Below are 27,158 nucleotides of genomic sequence, written 5' to 3' on the forward strand. Positions count from 1 at the left end.
CAAGAGAGCAACATGGAACAAGCTTGGGAGAATCACACAGTCAAGGAGGTAACAGAGGAGTCTGGTGGTGGGGAGTAGAAGCAATGGGCAAGAGAGGATGACTTGAGTAGAGGGAAGCAACACGGATGACGGAGGAAGGCAATGGACCAGAGAGCAACATGGGGTGGGCGGTGAACAAGCACATCAGCAAGAAAACAACAGAAGGTAGAAGTACACTAACGCAAGCGCAACATGGAGGGGGGGAGAGAAACACACAGATGATAAAGAGCAACACCGTGTGCAGGGGGGCAGAAGTATGTGATGGAGGCAGATGGGTTAGCAGTAAAGAAAATAGTAGTGCTTGAAGAGCAACAGCGGAATGATGATAACCAGCCAATAAAAAGTGATAGTAGAGAGACAATGCTCCATGGGAGGGACAAGCAGAAGACTTACAATGTGGGAAACAAATAAGTAGCAGGCAAATGAGAGTGACAGAAAGGCAAACCAATAGTAAGCAATGGGTGAGCTCCAAGCCCCAGTATGTTCTTGGTAAGTCCACAATATGCCTCTCAACAGATAGGGCATGTGCTGGCTTCTAGGTGAGGCCTAGAAATGACTTTTGGGCTTCATTTACAAAATATGGCCAGCACATTCTAAAATGACTTGGTTCTAGTCCAAGGACATCCAACGTAGGTACCGGAGGTTTTAATCAGTGCTCGAATTTCAGGATATTCACGTGATAAATGTCTCTCTTTAAAAAGAAATGCTAACTCACTATTTTGCAAAACGTTTTCGCATCCTCAACATTAAGCTAGCTAGTGCCTTGTGCTGAATCAGAGCGGTGTGCTTTAACTACACAAATTCACACATTCATGCAACATACAATTTGCTTTGCAGTATTTGGTGATGGATGTGTGAAAGATTTTCAAAGGGGTAGGGGACAATTTGTGCAATATACATAGTGTTGTTTGTAGTCTGGAATATGCGGTTCATAGTACTGCACCAAGAACTGAAAATTGACTGTTATTGACCAAGCAGGGTTTGACTTCGTCTTTCTATGGAGCTTGGCTGCTATGTATATTTGAATGACTATCCACCAGGAACAGGAAGATTGTGATGGTTTACACGTGGTAGAGGTAGTTTTTATTATTGGTAGGAGTTAATTGTTCTTGTCAATGAGAGGGCGATGAAACATTCAGTGGTTCATAAGCTCAAACGCTGCAACTGCAGTGGGTGCATTTGTACATTGTAAAGCTGTGGAAATCTATGAAGTGATAAATGAAGCCCATTCTATATGTTTAGGGAGCTCCTTTGCATCATTGTGGCTTTTGATATCCCAGGGAAGACCTCTCTTCATAAAGCAAGCTTATTCAGCTTCTGCAATTAAACACCCAAAGCTGCGTACTCTTGCAGAACAGAAACATAGACAATGCTATCTGCCTGTGAAAGGCTTGTCAGTATATTCACCACATCTAGAAATAGACTTTCGGGAATGGGCAGGGCTTGTCTGTGCAAAGGAAGTCATTGCAAAACCAAGGCTGGGTCTCAGTTTCTCTAATTAGAGCTTCCAGGAAGCATTCATGTTGACCTCTGAGTAATGCACTACTCCAGGTCATACCACCAGATGTGGTACCGACTGTTCATATTGTCTCCCTATACTGCCTATATAGTTTAGGATGCAGTTCATATTGTCTCCCTATAGTGCCTATAAATCTTAGGTGCTAGGGGTTGAGCAACAGTTACTCAGTTCTGGTCAGTGCATCAAAACGTCATTTATTTTTTTTATTTTGAATTATTTGAGCACAGAAGCATTTTGCATAAGTCAATGTCAGGTTGAATACATATGCAGTGATGGTAGATGTTTGGCAAATTTGACAAGGGCAATGGAACTACATGTATGTGGCAGTTTGCTCATATATCACAAATGTGCAGAAATCAACCTGGATCGGGGGTGTTGTTCCACACAAGAAGTTTTTAGATGTTATGTTGCTCTACTACGAGGAGGTGAACTCTGAGTGCAGTCTTGAACTTATGGATGAAGGAGTCTGTTAAAAGCGAGTTCCAATGAGGAGCCGCAGTAAGGCGAAGGATCGGCCCTGGCTCGATGCGAGACCGGGAGGTTTGGAAGTGAACAATTGATTTTGATTGTTGGCCTCTAGTTATGTATTAACTCAATAACTACTGTAAATCTGCAGGACTCAGGACACTTATGTGTCATTAAAACTCTTCCTACAATATACATGGTATAGAATAATTTACCTTTATCAATCATGGTATATTGTGGTAAGGCTTTCAGTTCACTGCATACATTAATTACATTTTGCACAATAAGAAAGACATATTCCTGATAGGCAGAAGATTAAACTCTGAGTCCAAAGTTGACCGTACTAAAGTCAGTAAGACAGTCTCTCATAAGTCTGCCCATTCCCTTTACTTCATTGTGCCAGCCTGGTATCACTCATTGATGTGTCTCTTCAATCTACCGTTGGCACCTCTGGAAATGTGTGATATAATTGTGTAATGATGTTTGACGATGAATGTGGATTAGCAAAATGCCTACATGCCAATGTGGCGAACTCCGAGAGCAAAGACAACTGAGGCATTTGAATGGGGGAATCGAGGGAGGAAGTGAAGATCCCTTCAAGTACAATCAAATCCTAAGCTGTTTGAAGAACGGCTTCCACATTTTTCACCAGCATTGGCACGGCATTCAGAGGGCCAGATACCCTAATCTACGGAGGAAGGAGATACTGTCAGTGCCCTATATCTTATGACCAGTTGTAAAGCAATAATGTTGGAAAAAGTTATGAGATGGATGAGGTACCAGCTTGGTTCTAACTGAGGGTAGGCTCACAAGGTTAATAGCAATGGCTTAGGACCTGATTCACAAAGGTAAACCTACACTTTTGTGTAAGTTTAGGATTGTTTGCTACTCACAAAGGCCTTTTATTAGTAGTATCTTTACAACTGCAGATTCTATACACATAAAGAGATAGGACGGTCCTACTACTAGTAAAATATCTTTGTGAATAGCAAACAATCCTAAACTTGCCCGAAAACATTTGTTTACCTTTCTGTATCAGCCCCTTAGTTTAAATCCTCTCAAGTATCCTATAAACCCACCCCCTTAACATCACACTTACATCCTATTTTAGATATTATGCCTGGTGCTTAGAAAATACTTCTAGAGTCTGTGATCCCCTATTTAAGAATTAGCTCTGGAGTAAACTTTTCTTCACTGGGTAACAAACGCTTTCATAAGTGAAGAGACGGGGTCACACTAGACTTTACCCCATTGCAGCACATTTCAGATGTTAATGTTCTTTCAGCCACCGGTACCGAGCAGTGGTGGGCGCTGCATATCTAGGGTGGTAGGGCAAGCTAATGTGGAGGCAGGAGGGTTGGGTAATAATGTAAAATAAAAGAAGAATTGCCTTCCGCTCCGCTCCCGTTGACCCTCCCGACCGCCTTGTTGCTTCTCTTGTCCGGCCCGGATGTGGATGGGCCTCAGGGCACAGGCTCCCTCACCCAATCCAGACGCTGCTCTCATAGCATGAGAGCAGCACCAGGATTGGTCTGAGTGGCCTCGTTTGCTGCTCAGACAGTGCTCTTGGAGCCTGTGGTTTTTCTCCAACCTGGCTGTGCAACACAGCTGGATTGGAGAAACATAAGTGCACATGACTGTTTGGCCACGCTTAGACCGCCGGCCAAACAGTCATGCGCACTTATAAGTGCACACTACTTTTTCTCCCTGCCATGTCCGGCCCTGCTCTGCCCTATACCTATTGCGCGGTTCAGACAGCAATAAATAAAATGATAATAACATTGTGTTATCATTTTAATATGATCTGCTGGCTCTGGGCAGTGGGGCGATGCTACTCCACCATTACGGAGGAGCCGCCCCTGGTAGCAACCGATCTTTTGAGTTGACATTTGATCATTTACACGGTAAATAAATAAAGCAAGGAAATAGCCAAAGTCTTTTTTCCATTATTACACAAGTCTTGTTTTTGCAGGAAGCCATACTATCAGGCAGGCCTAATGAATACATGAGGTGTACACTGATATACAGAGCCCTGCATACTAGTAAAATGACCTGTGAGACACAGAGAAGTGTTATGTATTGCTTAAGAATGCAAACCTCAAATAAAGACTCAGTCATTGGATTCATTACCCCACAGCAGCACGCCTGACTTCTTCTGCCTTTCTTCCCTCCTTCTCCTGCAGAAAGAGTAGGCTAAATGGCACAGCAACAGTGGGTCGCATATATTTTAAAGATGCCCCAGAATCTGTGACCTTTGGGGCACAATCTTTTAAACTGTGAGCTCCAGCACTGATTTTGCCCACACCTTTTTAATGTCTACTGAACTGGAGCGAATACAATGGTCTGATTACAAGTTGGGTAATACATTTCATTCACATGCACACTCCTGTTTACATGGAATCACAATTCAGCAATTTAATGTTAAACACGGAACCCCAATAGTTTTTCCCTAATAAATTTCAACAGGTCAAACATCCCTGAAGAAAACTTTCAGTAACTTTACATACATACAGAAATCGGAGTGGAAAATCCCAGTTCCACATGCAATTCCTCCTTCTCTAGAGGAACTCAGAATAGAAAGTATTTACCGAACCACATAAATATTGCACTCGTCGGTATCTGAATTAACAGGGTGAATAAATAACTCACTCATTCCTGGTTCCCTTGTGATTAGAGCTTTAGATGTGTCCTCTGTGCTGTTCTGGTCAGATGGCACATGGGTCTTTGCCTAACCTGTTCAAAAGGCTCCTTCCTGTTTGTGATTTATGGCAGATTGCGGCTGTGGAATACTCCCCCTCTCCTTATATGGCTTGTTGCCCATGGTAAAATGCACATATCTCTTGCATGAAAATCAGTGTGGATAAGAAATCTTCCAGAAAATGTGCATGACTTTGGGTTAACTGATCTTCATCAGAATATCTATGGGATTCCAAGGCCTAATGTGGCTAGGATGTGGAAATGGCAATTGGGGGGCATGTGCACACATTTCAATGTATTTTGTAAATAGATAACAGTGGCCCTTGTGCATCCTTGATGAGTTGGGTCTTGAAATGTTCCAGGGTAGTCTTTTTCAGTGAATGCAACATAGCATGACTATAAAATAGTACCTTACCTTATTTTACTTTGACTTCCTGTTATTCTTTTTCTCCGATGACCTCATTGTATAATCCTGCTATGTGTAATTTTGAAAACCTAAAAACTTAAGTTGGTACAAAAGAACACTCGTACAGACTTACTCCTAAAACTGCAGCAGGTTGACATGTGTAACTCTCCTCTTTCATTTCTAAATGAATAATCCCCAAATAGTTCACAAAGGAAGCAGCTTGTTACTTAATACTTATCTGTGGTTAGTTACAGCTGACATGTGTTTCGCTCGTATATGTATTGACATGAACTTTTTCAGAGCAAGTACTGTCTTGATAATACATCAGGCAAGCAGGCCCAAGCACAGTGCAAGACCAATGTATCTTACTAGAACATGTGCAGTAATGTCGGTCAGATGTAGTCTAACAATGCAGTCAGCAAAAGCTGTACAATCTGCTTGTTTGCTTTGCCGGTTCTAACCTGGATTCCATTGACAGAATCACAAACATTTTTGCTGTGCATTTTCATGTTCTCGCTGGTAAGGTAAGGCAGTGCTTGGTGCAAACATCTTTTACCACTGTATTATGAAAGCAGTTTTCTGGAAATGGCAATGTGTGACAAATGTTTTTATTTATTTATTGTGTGGATCTTGTTGTGTTAGTGAAGTTTTCTGTTGTTTTTTGTGTTGCTGTCTTTTTTTGTTGTATTGCTGCAATGTCTGTTATGTTTTAATAAGTATTTATGTTGCTTTGTGCATGCTATTTTGTTATGTTGTTTACTTTACTTATGTCAATAAATGCTCAACTGCAGCGTTTCTTAACCTTTTAACTTCTTTGGAGCCCTACTGAATCATTGCTGGAATCAATTCTTGAAATAACTAGTTTATATCAAAATCAAATATAGAAAAAGTTTTCACATTTCCAATTTTCCTTCTTTATTTGTATATACTTTATAAATTTGAAAATATTAATTGTAATATTATTTTGATTTGTTAAACCATTGCCGATCCTCCTTACTTAGCCTCGCGGACCACCAAAGATGCTCTTACCACAAGTTAAGATCAACCGTTTACTACATTTATAGCCAAAAGCAGCATGTGCCTTTAATGTTCCAAAGACAAGCAACCATATAACCTGTCTTAAGTGGTGAGATAGTATAGTGCTGCTGTAATTCTTCAACTATTTAGAACAACAGTAAGCCCTAAACTTGTCTCTTAAATTAGCACTTGCAGTGTTCACTTTATATGATATGGCCCCAATTTTCAGACACTATTTCGGAAATTGCTCTGGTTTATGTTTTGTATCTAGTAGTACCAGTCCTCTCTGTTATGTCCATTAGGAGTAGTCCGGTATAACAGCTGCTATCTCAGCCTTTCACTACAACTGCCTTGCCCCAGTGGCCTCGAGAATCATGACACCAAGTCAGGAATAGCAATTAGCAATCTAGGACCCATGTTTCGCCGCTGGAGTTTGTACTTCATTTCCTCGCCTTGCCCCTCCGCAGCAAATACAAAGCAGTTGAGGGACTAACGATAGGGTAAGCGAGCAACCTTTTATGTCTTCTGAAGTTTAACGGGGCTATGATGTAATTTCTGCTACTCCATGCTTTTCAGTGAGTCCACCTCCATGCCATCCTCCTTCCAAACTGGTTCCACTTGGTGTCACTGATCAACAGAGAGTGTGATTTTCATTCTTGTATCTCAAAAAGCTATTTTCCAAGGCAGTGAAGTGTATTAGCCTCAACAGGCATACATTTTTATTTTGCAAAAATTGCTTTGAAAAACAATTCTTGCTACACAAGTTTCCTTCCAGTTACTGTCTTCTATATATAAATGTCCATGTTTTCTCACCCATATCTCCAACTGAATTTTCATTCAATTAGTGGTCTAACATGTACAACTTTTTCTTTGCTTTTCAGGCCAAAAAGCAGAAATGTCTGCCCCCCTTCCAGTAATTCCGCAAGAGTGTTTGGAACAGTTTCGCCTGATCACTACTGGCCGCGGATTTTGCATCAAAGCCTTTTTGCGACCTCAAGATGCCGAAGTCTCTCTGAAGCTGCTGACCAGACATACTGTGACAGAAAAGTAGGTGGAAGAGGATGGCTGGAGTGGGAAACATTGTTTACAACACATGCCATACATCGCATGCCATTACAAAGCGGTCGTTACAACGACCGCGTTGTTATATCACATACCATTACAATGCAAGTCGTTACAGCGACTTGCTGTAGGGGGCAGCAGGTGTTGGATTTAAAATCCAACACCTTCCCTACTGTTGCACAGACTGGAGTTGGAATAGTAAATTATACTATTCCAAAATCCAGCACTCACCCTACACCAAGTTGTTGTAATGACTTGCGTTGTAATGGTATGCGATGTAACAACGCGGTCGTTGTAATGACAGCGTTGTAATGGCATGCGATGTAGCGCATGCGTTGTAACGTGGCCTATTCGGCTGGAGTGAGTGTGCTGCACATTTACCAAAATTGGAAGGGCTAAAGAGACCAGCTGCAGTTCCTTGCGTGCTTTTGTGGTGTGTCTGTGTGAGGTCTTTCTTCTTGATAGATGTGTAGTTTCAGCTATATTTCTAGATGTTGTTGTCCCCATTCTTGTAAAAAATCATAACAATTATATTTACTGATCTAGAGATGAATTTGTACTCAAGGTATGTGGTTACAATGCAACATATTTCTGCTTTTTTCTCCTTTTACAAATAATTATTTGTTTCTAGTCCTTCCTCATTTAAGAAGGGAACAAGTTTTATTAAGTTAGAGCTGTCCTGTGCTCGGAGGCTAGTGGAAATGGAAAAAAATAGGTATTGCTCGGCAGTGAGCTTATGATAATTTGTTTAGAAACTTTGTTTAATCAACCTTTTCCATTGGCCTTTCATTTCTAAATGTTACTGTGCAAAGCATTTTTAAGTTTTCCGTACTCTTCTCTGTTTATTTTTCACTGGGATAGTTTCATGCCTGATTCTCCATAAGGGGATAGGGAAAATTAACTTGAGTGATCTCAATAAAACGGTTGTCTTTAGAGACCACATCCTCATGATAACTCTTAATTAAACTCAATGTAATGGATCTCAATAAAACAGTTCTCAATAAAATGATTATTGATTTCAATAAGCAGGTTAACTTTAAAGACTTAGGGCCTAATCTTGATCTTGGTGGATGGGATACTTTGTCAGAAACGTGATGGATATCCCGTCCGCTGTATTAAAAGTGCATTATATCATATGGCACCTGCAATACGACAGATAAGAAATTCGTCACATTTGTGATGGAGTATCCTATCCATCAAGATTTAAATCAGACCTTGCATCCTCATTAAAGCTCCTAGGTAGACTTCAACCACTTTATTGTGATATGGAAAAGGGCAGAGGAGAGAATTATGAGGACAGCTGTCAGAAACCCTTTCAGAGGGCCACAGGACGCATATGGGTGACTGGGCCCATCTGTGGTCGTTGCGGTCTTTTACTCCTGATATCCTGGGGCCCAACCTACAATGGATTCTGTTCAACTGAATCAAGTACACCTTCTGCACTTGACTCTCAGTGATAGCCCTGGTCGAGCAGTGGATGTAGATGCAGGTCAGTGAACACGACTCATGACTCAAAGTGCAAACAGTATGAACAATAAATCAATGTCCAGTCAAATACTTGCTGTTATACCAAGTATTTTTTTTTTTAACTCTGCACATGGAAAGGTATACAGCAACAGTATAATCCCCCTTGAGGTCAGGGCTCTAGTAGTTATTGGGCAAATCCCTGTCCCACAGTCCTTCAGGTAAGCTGGTAATATTCTCCATTCACTGGTGGCTGAGTCCGAAGAATGCTAACTATTAGGCTGTACTCAAGAGTTTCCTTTTGAACTCAGAATTTAGTAAAAAAGTGTCTATGGTGCTGCAGCATCTTTTGTAGCAAGTTGAGTCCCCTGGGGACCGACTGGCCCAGTTCACATCTTACCCGTTTTTGCAGCTTAGAAAAATTCAGCAGTGCAGCAGGTGCCCTCAGTGCGAGGACCCGCGAGTCCTGCTTGGTTCAAACACTTCGGGTTGCTCGTAGTGCACACGGCAGCAACTAGTGGCTGGGTTCTCTTTCCTGAGCGGCGCTGCCAGAGTCCTTCTCAGTTGTCAGAGCATCTACCACTTTGCGAATACGCGGTAAGTTATCTTAACCCAGCCGGAGGGGGTGATCCTCTACAGTTCCTGACTGGAGCCCAACAAGAGTGCGTTATCGTCTAGGTGTCCACAGTAGTCCTCAGTGGTCAGTCAGGTGCCGTTTCTTCACAGTGTGGATCCAACCCACTCAACATAGCCTCACTCTCTCCTTTGGGTAGCGACCAAATCCCTCTGCAATGTTGGCACCAAAAGCCCCTCTTGGCGTACGCGGTTGCTCCTTTACTTGACAGCATGGATGCAGTCTACCTTGCTGCAAGATCCCCGCCAAGATGGTTATGAGTCTTGCCGCTTCTGGCAGTAGTAACTTTACGGGTGTCCCCTCTGGCATACGGGGTCACCGCATCATAGCAGTACAGGTCTTTCTAGTCCCATTTGGTGCTTTTCTCATGGCTCAGTCTCTGAAAGCCCTCTCCTGGCATACGGGGATCACTGAGCTGACACTACACACAGGCAATGACCCGATCGGTGCACAGCCTCATTCCTCCCTCAAGGAATCCTCTCGAAGGGATCCCCACTGGACCTCGCTCCCACCAACGTTCTCCTCTTTCCCATAGGGCAGACTGGTCTTGGCAAGCTGGTAAGAAGCTGGTGATCCAGGCTCCAGGGTAGGTGATCTTGGTGTCGTGGGTGATGTCCCCTTACCCAGCAGGGAGACCAGCAGGCCTTTGCCCCCTGTCCTGGTTACAGGCAGAGGTTTTGTATGAGCTTCCCTTCAGCACACAGCCCTTCTGGCTGCTTGGCAGATGACCAAAATTCGGGGTCTCAACCTCCCCTTTTATAGACACCAGATGTGATTTAGAGTCTGAGTCTTTGAAGTTTTATTTTGGGGTTCTGCTTCTTTTGAAGGGTACATGTCTCTATTTCTTCTTTCCTCCTTAAAGGATGTCTGTCATAGCAGGCAAGTCTTTGAAGCCGAGTATCCCACAACACAATTCATGGGAGTGGCCAGATTTCGCGCCTGAATGTCGATCACAGTGATATGTGTATCAAGAGGTTAATCCCAGCCCCCACCCCTCCTCTTTATGATTTCCTTATCAGCTCCATCTCCTTTTCCGAGATGTGTTCATGCGCCTTCCTTGTGATCTATCAGTAAATCCAAGAGCAGTCTTTTGAAGTGTAAAGAAAGTCTCCTTTTCACTCCAGTGTGTGTCCCACGCAGCTCACAGGAATACAGGAATACAGCAATACTCAAATCTGTGAGGGGGAATTGCTCTCCTCCTAATTTCTTCACCGAAGAGGCCTGGGCTTCCCAAAATGGAACCCAGGGTCCTCCATGTAATGTGCTATTGCAGGCACACTTACTACTCATTGTACATTCACAAAACATAGTGCCACAGAATGCCCTTATCTCATATTACCCCTGTCGATGAGTTTCTCTTCAGGTTACAAACCACTACTAAAGCATATTTAAAGAGGTGTTATTGTTATTTTTACATGTTTTACTTTCTTTATCCATTAGAGAAACCCATTCCCAGAGTGCTTTTAACTGCATACGGCATGGCTCTGATCCGTCATCCCATACTGTTACACACTTGCTCTGACTGGGAACTGTAGACTATAGGTTAGTTACCCAGTGCATTGAATCCACTTCAGTCACTCGAGTGTAGAGACACATACTCGCGGGCGTAACCATCTTGCCTTCTTACTACAGATTGGAATTTATTCCCTGCCACTCCTGTGACGACTTATGCTCCAGTATCCCTTGTAAATATCTCCTCATTCATCCTATCTTTAAATGCTTTATTTCAGCCAAAGGCCATAAAAGGTTTAATATTAATACATAATTCATAAAATAATCTAAAATATATCCAGCCGTATGTTACATGATTTCCATAAAAAGATCAGACGATTATAATAAAACAATTTCATCCAATTAAAAGGTTTTTTGAAGTATATAAAAAGGGTACATGTCTAGTTATTTGTCCAATCCAAGGTGGGTCCCACAGTCACAGATATCTTAAACTTTCTTACATCACAGTTTTATCCCCATTCGCTTCCTTATTAGACCCACTATAAACAGGTATCTAGATGATGCAAATATAACGTGAGGTAGGGTGCTTGTTGTCAATACCCTCAGTGCCTCCTGGTGCTTTCTTAATCCCAGCGAGTTACATAGTGGTCAAATCCATTTGCTCCTTGCCCTGTCATATGCTGGGCAGAAAAACAGAACATGTGCAACATTTTCACTGTTATTTGTAGACCCTAAAGTGTGTCTAGTGCATAGAATACAGGAGCGATCTTCCTTGCCCCCCCCCCCCCCCCAATTTACTGGGTAACTCTTATTCTGTAGTATGTTGTATCTTAGCTTTAGGTACAAAATTCTTGCTAAATACGGTTGTACCTGATCAAGGAAATACTCTTGATTCGGGCTTGGCTTAATAGTAAGGAAATCAGTTGTTAACCTTCCTAATCTTGGATCGCAATGGAGTACATTCAATATGTATTGCCAGTAAATACCCTTCAGGTTGCCTCTACAGCTTGACATTAAACTGTGTGGGTTGGTCCAGTACAATTCAAGACCTAGTTCTATAAGCCATTTCCGGACAAATCTTAACCATGGGAAGGTAAGACATGTGTCAATAGCCAATAGTTCGCGGGCACCTTCTCTATATACTAGTGGTTCCGGCGTTGTCCATAGCCGTATCCAGTAGAGCAATGGGCGTAGGGTTGCAAGATGCCCTATACGCTTCAGGTTTAGGTCTTGGAATACTGGGACAAGTGGCGCTGATTGGGGTAACCTCAGTACTATCCTTGCAAATTTATTTTCCCCAATTATCAGTTGTTTAGTATCACTTGTATCCCTTAACTCTGATCCATACAATGCTGCTGACTGGACCTTACATATGTATATCTCAAGTGCTGGTGTCACAGATTTACTTGTAGCTGAGCTATGTTTATTGAAGTTTGCCGCCAAGCCTTGGGCTAACATTAAAGCTGAGTGGCTAATTTGCTGATTCCAGGCTAATTTTGTGTCCAGTAGTATACCCAAGTAAGTAAAATTAGTGGCATATTCTCTTCTCTGGTTACTCAGCACAAGGTTTTTTTTTAAGCCCTTTTGTGGGTTAATGGCCATGTTCTTGGTTTTATTTGCATTTATTTCTAGCCCTTTTCTATCCAATATCTATTAAAACAATTCAGCATATTTTGTAGCCCCTTCATGGTCTGTGATATCAGAATAGTGTTGTCTGCAAAGAGCAACGCCGGTACCAAACTCCCATTTAGCTTTGGTGGGTCATTTGCATGATCTTGTAAATAATCTACCACCTTGTTAATATAGAGGGAAAACAGGGTGGCACCAAGTACGCAACCCTGTCTCAGTCCTCTCTCTATTGGGATTGGCTTCGTAAGTTCCCCATTCATACTCTAGTGAACTCTAGCATAATTACCATTATGTGGGCACCTTGTTTTTCAAGTGACTCCCATAGTAAACTTCTGGGTACGAGGTCAAAAGCTGCTCTCGGATCGACAAATGCCACATAGATGTGCCCCTTCCTGATTTGAACAGATTTCCAAATAATACACAAGAGTCTAAAAACCTGGTCTGTTGTGCTAGCATCGGGCCTGAATCCTGCCTGATATGGGGTCAGTATGCTATTAGTCTCTATCTAATTGTTGAGCCTGTTCAGTAGCTGCCTGGCATACATTTTGTGTTGTACGTCTATCAGGCTAATTGGCCTGTAGTTCTCGGCTCTTTTCATCCTATCAATTGGGCAGGTTAGTTGAGCATCTGATTTAGCCAATTAAATATCACCCAAACAAGATTCAACCATCATACCAATAGATTCTGATTTTTTTTGACAAGTTTTCAGTGCACCACCAGGTCAGTTAAATACCCCAGATGCAAGTTTCTGCCCACCAGGACTCATGACAGTGATTGGAAATCTCCCCAGCATATGGTGCGTTCATCATCTCCTTTAACATCAAACTAACCACCAGTACCACTACCACAATAACAAAGACTGGCAAAACATTTTACAGAAAGATGAACCATTTCTATCAATAGCTAATCAAAGATTTCAATGCCTCTACATTGCAGAATCACTCAGATTTAAAGGCACTGAGAGCATTTAGCTGAATCTTGGTACAGAAATGTAATAAATTGAAGTATGCTACTGACAAACTCCACTTCCAGCACCACTGTAGTATTTACAAATCTGTCATGAAAAATACATCAAGCCTTTACTACTCATTTTAAATGGTCAAAGCAAGATGCTTATCTCAGGAACACCACAATGTCCTCTTTGAGGCCTACAACCCAGAATGCACCACAATAAAATATTGCGCACTCAAGCTGTGATGCCTTTGCAAACTGCCATGTTACTCAAGCCAAGTGACTACCGAAGCCAATACCACAGAATTAAGTTGTCTGTCAGCCTTTGTCAGACCACTAAACACAAAAAGGCTTTTACTGAAAAATAGTAGAACTTGTCTACCTTCAAGAAATCATCCCTAACCCATGTGATGGAACTGTGTTCCACTGTGGCAGAGGCTGTGACAAAGGAAACAAAGCTGCCCTGATCTCCATCTGGAAACACATGAAGATGAGAGTCAACAAAATGGAGATGCCGCTACATTATTTCTGGAACAGTCCGTCGCTTTTGATACATTCCTCCAACCCACCTTACCGTAGACGATACCTGCATGATAGTATCGCTCTCCTCTTCTCTTTTTCTCTGACAGATCAAGTATCATCTTGCTCCCACTGTACATGTCAACTCCCATTCTCATGGGCTATAGTGTGGCTAAGATTCCATCCTCCTCCTCTACTCTTCAATGTTGATCACTGCCTATTACTGGACCTTATCACAGCACTTAACATAACTACTCATATTTAGACTCTTGGCCTAGACCAGTACTCAAAAGTGGTGAATCAATGGATGCTAATGAACAATCTGAAATTGAATCCATCTACAGCTGAGATCGTCACCTACAGGAAATGGTGACATTACCACTCTTGTGGAACTTGGTCCTCCAATCACCCATTTTGTTTGGAATAATTAGCTTCTATTATTATAAAATCTGTTTATTAGCATTTTGTTAATATAGACACAGCATAAATCATAAATGGAACATCTCACAGGCAATGAGTCTGGTACTCGGAGGAGTCTCCGCCAATTGTGAATGCGGTGAACCACAGGATCTATCGCCACTACGATGTGTGGAGTAATGCAAACTGATAAGTGTCAGGGCCACCGCCCGCAGGTAAACAGATTCATGGAACAACAAAAAGGGGAAAAACAGGTTAAACAACAGAAGCCCAACAGAACAACAGCAGCAGGTTCGATCTTTGACCACACGACCCTCAGGATACCTCCCCCCAGTCAACCCCCTCCCCCGGCCCGGCACCCCATGCCCCGTTACATATCGTTCCATTAAGGGCAATTGTCATTGTCCGCACATCCGCCCGGCTCGGCTAAGACCTCCCCGCCAATCCCCAGAGTGGGTCTCCCAGTCTCGCCTCCCCTCCAGGAAGTGGCTCCGCAGTATGTGTCCCACAGAGTCCCAGGGCATCCCCATCCAGCTGCATCAGGGCCTGTAAGTGTACGTCCCATTGATTCGCTATGGGTGTGCGTCTGAGGCCTAACGTTTCCTCCCGCAAGAGAGCCGTACCCTCCGCCCCCGCCCACACCAGCAGGGAACTCCGCCACGCCTGCGCCCGGGGGGGCTCAGCCGCCTTCCAGCGCTTAGTGATTAACCGCTTCGCCACAATTAGGCCCAGGTCAAGGAAACGACAGGCAACCTTCGTGGGGGGAGTTCTACGAAACAAGTGTAACAGACAGGCCGGCCAGTCCCGCCGCGCCAGCGGACCGACGCAAGTACATAACGCTCCGTGCACCGTCCGCCAGTATGAGTCGAGCGCTGGACAGCTCCATAACATGTGCACCAGTCCAGCATCCAGAGCCTTGCAGCGTGGGCATTCAGCGTCCGCCCGGTGGAAATAGCGATTGATGGAGTCGGGAGTGAGATATGCTCTGTGCAGTATGAAGTACTGGATTTGGCGAAACCGCAGGTTCCTGGGGACCCGTGTGGGCCCCCATAGCGTATCCCTCCATTCCTTGTCGGTCATGGGGCGGTCCAGATCCACTTCCCATTTACCCCGCAACGGAGACCGGTCCGTCGCCACCTGCGTGCGCAAGGAGGCCGCGAACCAACGAATCATTTGACTGCCCCGACCCATGAAATGGAGGTACTGCATCATGAGATGTTGTGCCGGTTCCTCCTGAAGAGCACCTCACCGACTCGTCAGCGTCGCGATTAGCGACCGGTGACGGAGGAACTGACCGGCCGCTAACCCCGTCTCCTCCGCCAGTTGAGCGAACGGTATAAGCGCACCATCGTAGTAGAGGTCCCCCAGCGTACAGATGTCCGCCGCGTGCCAGTCCGCAAGCTCCGTCGAGCGCAATATCCCTCGACCGCTAGGTGAACCCTCAATCGGTATGGCAGGGGCGTATGGGGTATGCGACCGAGTCAAGTAGAGGGCACGCCGATAGCACCTACAGGCCACCGCCACTAGAAGGGGGCCCGGCTTGACCACTCTGGCCGTCGGGTGGAACAACGCGACAATATCCGTCAGGGGGAGTGGTGGCTCCATGGATGCCGTGTCATCCCTCTCCCTGTCGGCCAACCACCTGGCCACCCATTGCAGCTGTGCTGCTAGGTAATAGTGCGCAAAGCAGGGCATCGCGAGTCCCCCCTGACCCGTGGGGAGGTACAGCTTAGAGAGCGCCACTCTGTGGCGTGCGTTGCCCCATACAAAATCCCGAAGGGAGCGCTCCAAGGCGGCGAAGAAGGACGCTGGAATGTAGGTCGGCAGATTAGCAAAATAGTAGAGGAGTCTGGGCAGGGCTACCATTTTGACCAGTGCAATGCGGCCCGTGACCGCAAGGGGGAGGGTGCCCCAGAAGTGCATCTGGGCCCTGATCGCCGTCACCGCCCTGCCCAAGTTACCCTCCACCAAGTCAGCTGGTCGCCGATACACCTGGATGCCCAGGTAACGGAAGGTGTCCGGCTGCCACCGGACAGACACACCCCCCAACTGAAACCGGGGATCCAGCGCATCATCACAGAACGGGTAGAGACACGATTTGGCTGCGTTCACCCTTAACCCGGAAAGCGTTGCAAATTCCGTGAGAACCCGCTCAAGGTCCCCTGAAATATTCGCCACGTCCCGCACGAAGATCAAGAGGTCGTCTGCGTATAAGGAGACCTGTTGGGTGGTGTCGCCCATTGGAATGCCGTCCGTCAACACCCTCCGCAGGGTGGCCGCTAAGGGCTCTATGGCAAGCGCAAAAAGGAGGGGTGAGAGGGGGCACCCCTGCCTGGTACCTCGGCCAACCGAGATGGCCTCGGAAATATACGGGCCAGTTCTCACCCGGACCACAGGGTTCTTGTAGAGGAGCGCAGCCATTTGCAGAAACCCAAGGCCTAGTCCGTAATGCGATAGTGCTGCCACCAGATAGCCCCACTCCAGGCAATCGAAGGCTTTTTCGAGGTCTAACACTAGACAGCCCGCCCGTGGCCAATGCTGTGCACCGTGTGCGGCAACACGGAAGAACCGGCGGAGATTAAGCGAAGTGCTGCGCTTCGGCACGAACCCATTCTGGTCCCTGTGCACCAGCACAGACACAGTGGGGGCCAGCCGCTCCGCTAGGACCTTGGCCAGGATCTTGTAATCGGTGTTGAGGAGGGCAAGGGGGCGATAGGACCCGAGATTAGTAGGATCACGCCCCGGCTTGGGTAAAGAGATCAGGTAGGCCTCCCTCATGGAGGCGGGCAGGGTGGCCTCCTCAAGGGCTGAGATATAACGCATGCAGACGGGGCACCAGAGACTCCCGATATGCTTTGTAGTATTCTGCCGGGAGGCCATCCGGCCCAGGCGCCCTGCCAGAGGCCAGTGAGGCCACCGCGTCCCCTATCTCCTCCAGAGTGAGGGGACCCTCCAGTGTTTCCTGGTGGGCATCCGGAATTGTGGGGAGGCCGGCGGCCCCCAGAAACAGGTCAAGATCCTGTGCCTGCCGGCGCCCCACTGAGGTGTACAGGTCTTTGTAGTGTGCCGTGAGTATCTGGTGGATCTCCCGCTGCGTGTGCACCAGCGTACCGTCCAACCCGCGGATGGAGGCTATTGGCGCATAGCCCGATTCCTGTCAGATCAGCCAGGCCAGCAATCGCCCCGCCCTGTCCGATGTGGCGTGGACCCGTGCCGAATGGGCAGCGTAGTTGTGGCAGCGCAACCTCTCCAACAGCTCAGCATGGCGTGCCCGGAGCCGGGCCAGCCTAGTCGAGTCACGTCCACCACCCTCGCCATGACGTTCGCATGCCAGTAGCCGAGTTTCCAGGGCGGTGAGTAGCAACATAAGCTGCTTACGGATATTCCCTGTCGCCCCCAGGCAGTGTCCCCGCATGGCCGATTTGTGCGCGTCCCACTCTGTCAACGTGCTCTCCGCCGTGCCCTCATTGAGGTCAAATAACTGTTCGACCGCTGTGCCGAGCGAGGCCCGGAACTCCGCGTCCTCAAGAGCAGCCGGTTGCAAGCGCCAAGTGGGAATGGGGGGGTCTCCCCGGGTCCCAGCAGAGACGCAGTCTAAGAGGATTGTGGTCAGAATGAGTCCGGCCCAGGTAATCCGCCTGGATTATCAAAGGGTCCAGCGACGGAGAGCTCACCACCCTGTCGAGGCGGACGTGAAGATCATGTACCGCAGAATAATATGAATAGAGCCGGTCAGTGGGATGTAAGATGCGCCAGACGTCATGAAGGGCCCACCGCGACAACCAATCAGTAAGGTTCCTCGCGTTCGAGACTGCCTGTGTGCTACGGAGTGGCGGGTAGGATCTATCAAGGCTCGTGTCCAGCACGGCATTAAAGTCCCCACCTAGCAACCAGGGAAGACCCACATACGGGGTCAAGGCCACCGAGAGGCGATCAAGGAACGACGGTTGGTCAACGTTCGGGGCATAGACAGATCCTAGGAGCACAGGGTGCCCGTTGAGCCGCCCCCGCACCAGAGTGTATCGACCAGCAGGGTCAAGCACCATCTCGGAGCATGTGAAGGGTGTGCCTGCCCGTACCCAAACCAGTGTACCCCGAGCATGCGCGGAATATGTGGTCCCGAAAAGCTGTCCTCTCCACCGGGCGCGCAGCCTGTCCAGTTCCGGCCGTGTCATGTGCGTCTCTTGGAGAAGGGCCACCCCTATCTTGTGCCTCTGGAGATAGGCAAAAACAGAATATCGGCGGGCCGGTGTGTGCATGCCCCTAATGTTCCAAGTGACTATTGCAGTGTCAGCCATCGGTGTAGAGTGCGGACAACACTAGGCCCATCGGCCGAAGCGGGCCGGTCGGGGGAAGGGGGGGAAAATAAGACCAGGAGGACCGCTACCCAGACCGCCTGCTGCAAGAACATGATGTGTGAGGGAACTGCAGAACACTGCAGAATGTAAAGAGGCAAAAGTAAAGATAATGTTAACAAAAGGAACTCCATAACCGCAGGGGCGAACCCCAGAACCGGGCATTCGTCCAAACATGTAAGGCTCAATCGCCTGTGAACTACCAGATCAGAGATGGGTTTACGAGGGGCTAAAGAGCAATACCGTTGGTCTTGGCCTGCAAGAGCCCCATGTTACCCCCGTCAGGGCCTCGTGTGCCTGTAGGGCTGCCAATCGCCCAACCTCTCCCCAGAGGAGTGTGTGTAGAGATCGCCATCTCCCCGCTCCCTCGCAACCAGAACAAGCCCGAAACCCCAGCCCGTGTGCAAGGGGACCCGCGCTGCCCCTCCAGCCCCGCGACCCCCGCAGCACCCCAACCTGCTCACTCATGGAAGCATACAGGGCCCCAAAAGTCACAGTCCAGGGGACAACAGAGGCAGAAAGCTTCCCCCCCCCCCCCCCAAGAGTAGTTCGGAGCAACCCACCCAACACCCCGGGGTACCTGCAGTGGACACAGTGCAATCAAACAAGAGTTCACCCCAGAATGTCGGCTGTCTGGGGGGTCACCTCTGGCAACACCTGGTCTTCTGGAATCAGGATGGACGGGGAGGAGGACAGGTCAGTCTCAGTGTCACTGTGAATGCGAGCCGCCACGTCCCCCTGGCTGCTCACAGACCCCAGAGTGGCCACCGCCTCCAGAGCCTCCAGCCGCTCCACACGCATCCTCTCCGGACTCGGCGCCACCGGGGGACTCGGCCCCATCCCACCACGTCGGTCCCTCTGTCTCCGCCGTCTCAGCCTCTTCTCCCTACGCACCACAGGTCCCGGGCCCGCGGGCCGGGGGCCACCATGTTGGCCCGTTTCCTCCAGCCAGTCCCAGACATCGGACGGGGCATCGAAAAATCGTGTCTCATCTTTCGTGACCACCCGGAGGCGCGATGGGAACAGCAGCGAGTATTGGATGTGCAGTTCACGGAGCCGGTGCTTCACCTCCAGGTAGTTGCTCCTCCACTTCTGAACAGTCGCAGTGTAGTCCGGGAACAACATCACCAGGCCCCCCCCTATTGTAAGGGCACCCATCTTCCGCGTTTCCCGGAGGATCACGTCCCGGTCCCGGTAGTTGAGGAGGCGAAACAGGAAAGGACGCGGCCGGGCTCCAGGGACAGGCTTCCGCATCGGCACTCTGTGCGCCCGTTCCACCACAAACTGCGGGGAGAGCACTCCGGGGGGCAGGATGTCCCGCAACCAGTCCTCAACAAACTGCTCTGGTCGCCGCCCTTCCTCGCCCTCCACCAGGCCCACGACTCGTATGTTCTGGCGCCGAGAGCGGCCCTCCGCATCCTCCGCACGGTCCTCAAGGGTGTTAACGCGGTCGATCAGGTCCTGCAAGGTGGCAGAGTGATTGCGCACTATCGGCTGCACGTCCTGTAGCGCCTGGTTGTGACCGGCAACGGTGTCCGCCAGCCTGCGATGGTCGGCGTGGAGCAGGGTGAAGTCAACCGTGACTTTGTCGATCTGGGACTCCAGTGAGGTGCGGGTTTGTTCCAGCGTATTGCCCAGCCGGTCGACCGCTGCCAGCATGGCGTCCATTTTGGCCTCCAGGGTCGATGCAGGCGGCGCCACGGTCCCAGCAGGGCGCCCCGGCGTCGCGTCAGGGCCGCCGCCCTCAGTCTGGTCTCAGCCTGCTTGTTCCGAAGCCGCCCCATGGCCAGCTGCTGCGCCGATGGCATTCAGAGGGCTCAGTGGTGCACGAGGCCGATCGGGGCTCCAATTACCACCAGGCGCCGTTATCGAAGGGGGTCCAGTCCCACTGCCACGAGTCGGGCCAACGCCAGGGGTGTCAGGGCGCAGGGCAGCGCCGCCGGCGGGGGAGGTGCGCCGCGAGCTGTGGGCAACCAGTAGCCAAGGTCCCCCAGGCCGCACTTCGCCAGGTCCGCAGCAGCCACTCCCCCGCGTCCAGCAGCAGGCAAGCGGTCAGTCCCCCGGATGCCGCATCCCGATCCCGGCCTATCGGTGCGAGTAGTAGGGCCACAGCGCGGCCGCCAGGGTCGCCTCCGCCACCACAGTGATCCGCTTCGCCCCCAAGGGGCAGCAGTCGGGCGCTCGCCAGGGGCCCGTCCACAGCCTCACACCCAGAGAGGGGCCCTCCACACCAGGTCACTCACCGGGCCCCTGGGCGGCGCAGGCGTCATGTCCGCCTCCAGTGCCTCCGGCCGCTATGTCCTCCACCACCGTCCACCGCGGCAGGCTCCTGCTGACTTGGGGTGCTGGGACTGGCAGGATCACAGCGTATGTGGTCATCAGCACAGCGCAGGCGATTTAGCAGGTGTCAGACGCACCGTCACTCCAGGGGGTCACTCGCGGGTCCTCAGTCCTCCCGCCGACGGTCCGCACCTCGACGCGCGGCCCAGCCGCCTCGTGGCAGGCCGCGGCGTGGGGTGATGTTCGCGGCCGGACGCCGCTTCCAGCGCTCTCCGCACTGTTCACCGGTCAGGTCCCCCAAGGGGGCGGCACGCAGGCTGAGGCCGCCCCCGCCGCCACTGTTCGTCTCACCGGGCGCCGGGGCCCCACTGGCAGGAATAGGCAGCCCTGGCAGCCCCGCAGCACACTCCGGGCAGGAGAACCAAAGGAGAACGGCTCCGTTGCTCGGGAGCTTCACTCAGGCACAGCCATCTTGGCCGCGCGCTCTCTAGCGCCCCCCTTGGAATAATTAGCTTCTATAGGAGAATATGGGACTTAGGATCATATCAATTGGTTCTACAGCCCAAAGCAACCCAATACTGATATAAACAAACAGCTTCTTTTGTTTTTTTACACATAGTCCCTAATTCTGAGTTGAGCAGAGCCAGATTCCTCGTTTTACCAGGTTCAGGGCATTTTCCACCACGAGGTGGAATTTGTCTGTGGACATGGCCCTGAAATGTGCCAAAGGATCAGACAAATTGTTCTCTCCTTCTAGGGCGGAAAACTTGTGATTTTCGGCCACGGGAATGGTGGTGTAAGAGGATCGGCTGGGGGAGAAACTGATTGAAATCACTAAATCTGTCCCAGTATCTCCCCTTTTAATTACTGATCATCACATAATTAGGGCCTACATGCTGGATGTGGTGCATAGAAACACTTAAAAAAAAAAAAAAAAAAAGCTACAAAAATACTTTTCACCGTAACTGATCAAAACTCAATTGCCAACAGAAATAACTAGCAAAGAAGAACAGGTTGGTCCCTATATAATAGAAAAAACTTTTATAACGTTCAAGTTGAAACAGGATTATAGCTGTGTTAGATATTGTCTTTTTTTTTTTTTTATAAAGGAGGATTCGCTAAGGCAAAGGTAAACATTTTTTAAGCAACAGTTCATGTTTTTACAAGCTCTTGATCAGGCTCTGGCACAGTGTCATAGCCCACATTCCCAATTCCTTAAAAGTTACCTGAATGTGACACTTTCAGTAGGGGCCCATCTCAAGCTTTGTTAGCCAGTTTGGTATGCTTTTTTTTTTTTTTTTTAGAATTAATAATAATTTGGCTGCTCTGTTTTTTACTTTCTGGAGTTTCTTTATTTATTTTCTATACTATTTTGTTTGCGGTGCAATGAATTGGGTATTTAAGTAGCCCTGCTTAGGTAAAGCTAGTGAAAACGCAAGGTCTAGTGTTAGGACCTGAGTGAGAAATTGTAAGCATTTATCTAAAAATAGTAACTGTCAGTGGACTCTTTCTGAGATGGCATTGCTTTGTGATTTGAATGCTAGGTGTGAAATTCTAGATTAATAATTGTGGGGGAACCAAGTATTGAATTTCTCACAATTAGTAAACCACAATGTAATGAGAATACCTTGGCTTAATCTCTGGTAGCAATGTATTTGGTACATGGCATGTATGGGATTTAAGAAACAGTATCAGATTAGTCATTTAACTTACGCTGATGACCTTGCCATTTGTTCGCAAACACCAACAGGAGTTCAGAATCAGCTGAATGCTTTAAATAAATGTAATCAAATAAACGGCTCAACAGTTAACATTACAAAGACAAAAATCCTTTTATTTGGGAAGACAACGAGGAAACTTAACTGGGAGCTAGGCCAACAATTAATTGATTCTGTAGATACCCATTATTATCTAGGCTTTACACTCTATACAACACCTCTACACTTATAAACATTTGATCTAAATCATCCATGGTAACTAAAGCCTTAAAAATGTTTGCACAATTATATGGCAGTCCAGCAATTCGACAGTTTGAGCCTTGAATGCCAAACTTGTCCCTGATTTGACCTATGCATCCTTTGCACTCAATAAAAAGAGTCTTGGTAAACTGGAAACTATTTCTATACAAAATGTGATATCTGTATTCAGTCTTCGACCCTTCATTCGATAATCGCTTAGAGCTCTATCTTCCATCTATTACATTGTTTCATTCATCCCAATTAATTAACTATTTTTGTGAATGTGCTATCTCAAAATAATATTCGACGAAGGGCACAATCTATCAGGATCTCATAATACATTTTTCGATTCTTCCTCATTTTCAGTTACTGATTTTGTCGCTTCAATTAAAGAACATAATTTACTTTCAATTGAAGATCTACTGGAAATGTCAAAATCCAGTAGGAAACATGTAATCAGAAAAGGATTACTTGACTCATTTCCAATGCGGGACATGGTGGATGCGTCCTTTTGAAAGCATTCAGGGTCCTTCAGTAGTTCTACTTTCAGCCCAGACAGCAGTATATTAATTCCAACCTGGAGGTTGCAGTAAAACATTTTTAAGATTTAGTTTTTTTTATTTTCCTCTGAAACAGTCTGCGGCCTCCTGGAATGCACGTCTTCAACCAACATGCCCATTCTTTAATCCAGCAGATTAATCTTTAATACAGATTTTATGTATTTGCCCTGAGGTGTGCATTGTATACAGTAAACATATGCTATTGACCTTTAGGAAACTTGCTTCGTACAATAAAAGAAGCTACACAGGCATTCTTTTATCTGCAAACAATAATTTTATTGGGAACTTGACAACGTTTCTGGATATAGTCTGTATATGATAGACTTAAATCAGCAGACTACAGCTACCAGGAAGTTAGAGTTATGACCAATTAGGGCATGACAATTGCCTTTGAAAATGGTGTCAAGCATGGCTTATATCAAAACGTGTGGGTTCCCTCTCTTACTTCACATGCTTACGATCTGTCTTTATTTATTGTTTCCATTTTAACATTAATATAAGGAAATAATATGTATTTGTTTTGAGATTTTAAGTATTTGAGGCATTTATTCAAATTAATTTCTAAAATTGACACAATTGTAAAAATATTAGGTACTTGTTTAAGAACCTAATATTGTTCTTTGCCCAGAGGCACCGGAGACACTGAAGGAGCTGAGAAGGGCTGGGACACTGTGGACTGCCCCCAACAGTCTAGGCTGTTTCACCTGAGGCAACATCTGCCCCCTCACACCTGTGAGTGATTCCCCCTCCAGCCCCAATGCTGGTCCATGACTGACTGCTCGCCTTAGAAAGAGGACTACGGATGTATCTACGCCAGCCATCTTTGATTGGGCTGTGTTCCCATTCAGCCTTTCTTATCCCAGCGTGACCCACCCTGGTTAGGACAATTTTCCTAGGCATAATGAGGGAAATCCTGATCTCAGGGTGCACACAATAGTTGGTGGAAAGAGTTGGTGGTTTATTTTGTGCTTGCACCACTTAGGCGAACCGAGCTGACTTGTCCCACTCTACGTGTGATACTCCTGGACTGAGGAAGATTATAACTTCTGTTCACCAACTGACTTGTGACTCCAGCTTTTTTGTTTTTTGCCCTCCCCATTTGTGTTTTTGGCTGCCTCTGTCCTTTAGGAAGGGGAAAGTGTAAGGCTGTAACCAACCCACCTACACCACCAATGAGCACTTTTCTTTATGGGCTCCTTCAACTTGTTGTAGGTGTAATAAGTAAGAACATTGAACTTGTAGAACCACGTTTCTCTCTCACAACTGATTCACCAGCCCAAACTACTTGCCTTTCATTAAACTATTTGCCATCATCATCAGAGGCGCCTGTGCGATCAGTCCGCTTCCCTGCAGCTGGGGCTTTTTGTCACTGTGTCTGCACCTTGTGTATCAATGTCCTGCTTGCAAACCAGCTTTGCTTGCACACTAGCTAGGAGTCTTTCAGCGAAAACAAAGAGTCAACTGTCAGACCAAAGAGTAATTGGTTACCTTCTCTTGCTGGTCAGCAGGATTCTGCTGGATGTAGTGTGGCTCATTTTGTAGACACAGAAGGGTATTGTGTGGGAAAGTAACTGTCATCTTGGAGGCCAAGTTAAAATCCATTTACGACCTTTGGGTAGGTATTGAGGCTAAACTTTCTAAACTGAATTCAGTTGTATTCCCTCTCACTTCTGTCCCTTCCCAGACTGTTGAGCCTGGATTTGGAGGTGTAGCTTCTCCCAATTGTAACATGTGGTGGGTAGCCCTAGTTCTACATCCATCCCGCCTCTCGATGAAGGGGAACTGAGACCTATTCTCAACAATGCACATACTCCATTTCGATTGCACAGTGATGGCCCAGTGGGTGGGAGGGGATGGGCGATGGAGAATGGGGTAATTATGAAATTGACTCAGCAGGGACCATGCCTCCCCCTGAGGCATGTACATATGTTGGAGTGTGCTCAAACGTCCTGAGCTGGGCCCCAAATAGTATTGCATCTCCCACCCTGTTAAAAATCAAGGTCCTACACTGGCTCATCACTAATGTAGATTTTTCTTTTTCTGTTGTGTCTGATATTGTGATGGTTCGCAGGTAACAGAACCAAGGCATCCAACTATTGCCCAGGGGTTGTTGTTAAAGTGTGCCCAAATGTTGGTAAACCAGGGCACTATTAAACCCCTTTTATTGTGTTACTTTTATTGTCACCAGCAATCAAAGTCTTTGAATCCAGTGCATCATCCTAGGGTGTCCCCTTCTGTATTCCCACAGCAAATCACTTTTTGGCATTCAGTAGTTTCCCAGAGACTGATTGGCTTGTTCATGCCCATAAAACCCACATTTTTCTGCACCATCTACCTCCCATTGTTGTAAGTTGGTGATTAAGCTTCCAAAACTGATTGCTAGCAAATCCATTGTTACCCATCATCCTGGATCGCTGATGTTAAAATCTCTATTGATTTCTGGGATCCAGACTAGCCCATACGCTAATAACTTGCCAGCAATCACAGCTGTCTTAGCGGACCCTTCATTAGTCAATATAGACATAGCAGGGACACCGCCTGTCCCATTCCCAATGCACTTAAATACTACAACTATTCTAAATTGTGTCGCTGGGATTATGTCAAAATTAGAGGATTTGGAGTGGGGTCAATGTATTGACGGACAAAGGATTAGTCTTTTCCAGGCACATGGGCATTAGAAAATGTTTATAGACATGTATTTCAGCGCTACTGCATCCCTGCTGTAAGTTCAACAGTAGAGCGTCCATCAGGTGGTTTGCTTGTTTGGCTGAATTTTACTTTGATTTGTGTTGTAATGGAGTTGTCTTTTTTGTAGCCTGACATCCAAGGGCTGATAATAACCCCTTCCATAGGATTACCTCTTTCTAACTAGCATCTATAACAGGAGTTCCAGTGACCAGAGGAATCTCCAGCTATTCACTCTGTGGATGCGATCCACGCTTCACATATCAGGTCCGATTTTGTCATTGTTGCAGGTGACCTGAATTTAACCTATGAACCAAATAGCATTACCCAGGATTTGTGTTCTAATGAAGATGCATTGTTGAGTATTTCTGAGTTGACATCCACTGTGAGGAGGCACCTATTTAGCGTTGCCCTCCAAATTGTTGACCTAACTCTTACACACAGCATTAAGTGGCCGCCCCTTCTGCTGCCACTCCTGTTCCAACGTTCTTGAGAGGGATGTACTTCAGTCATAATGATTAAATTCTTCTTGACATCAAGATATGGAGATTTATGTGGTACATAGTAATGGTATGTAGTGGTGAGAGTGACCATAACTCACTGATTTTAACTGTCTGGGACTTGCTACCATGTGCCATGTTGACACCTATCCAGCCAACCGAAAACAAGCTGGCGGTGACTAACAACTGTAGGAATGCTGTATGCTCCTTTTCCAGAGCGGCACCTCTTTAGTACCCCTTTGGCTAGATCTTGAACTCAAATGTGTTCCAGAGCTGGCTGGATTAAGGCCTATATTCTTTTGGTTCATACATGGGCTATTAAGAGCAACAACCATATTGAGATACCCTTATAGATATCTTGAACTGACATAGTACTCAGAAAATCCACTGGTTGATTCATGTCAGAGTCCTTACGAGATTTGGAGTTATTGTAATGATCCTGCCTCTATTTCGACATTCAATGCAGGTGTGGTCAAATCAAGGTGCTGGGCACCATTTGGTATTGTAGTGAGTCATCTAGTTCCATGGGCAGCCATATAAAGTTTTTAC

At 47.0% G+C, this 27,158-nt stretch overlaps 1 protein-coding gene across 7 annotated transcripts in view; it reads left to right on the forward strand.

The window, feature by feature from the left end:
• Positions 1 to 27,158, forward strand: part of LOC146775930 (receptor-interacting serine/threonine-protein kinase 2-like) — a 765,942-nt gene that overhangs the window by 381,524 nt on the left and 357,260 nt on the right. For all 7 annotated transcript variants that reach the window (XR_014972009.1, XR_014972010.1, XM_085637723.1 and 4 more), the window contains one exon: positions 7,025 to 7,190. Coding sequence is in view for 5 of the 7 variants with exons in the window: in XM_085637725.1 (XP_085493851.1) it covers positions 7,025 to 7,190 (166 nt within the window). In the remaining 2 variants the exon portion in view is untranslated. The remainder of the gene's footprint in view (positions 1 to 7,024; positions 7,191 to 27,158) is intronic.

The sequence above is a fragment of the Triturus cristatus genome, chromosome 12, assembly GCF_964204655.1.
Source record: "Triturus cristatus chromosome 12, aTriCri1.1, whole genome shotgun sequence".
Taxonomy (NCBI): Eukaryota; Metazoa; Chordata; class Amphibia; order Caudata; family Salamandridae; genus Triturus; species Triturus cristatus.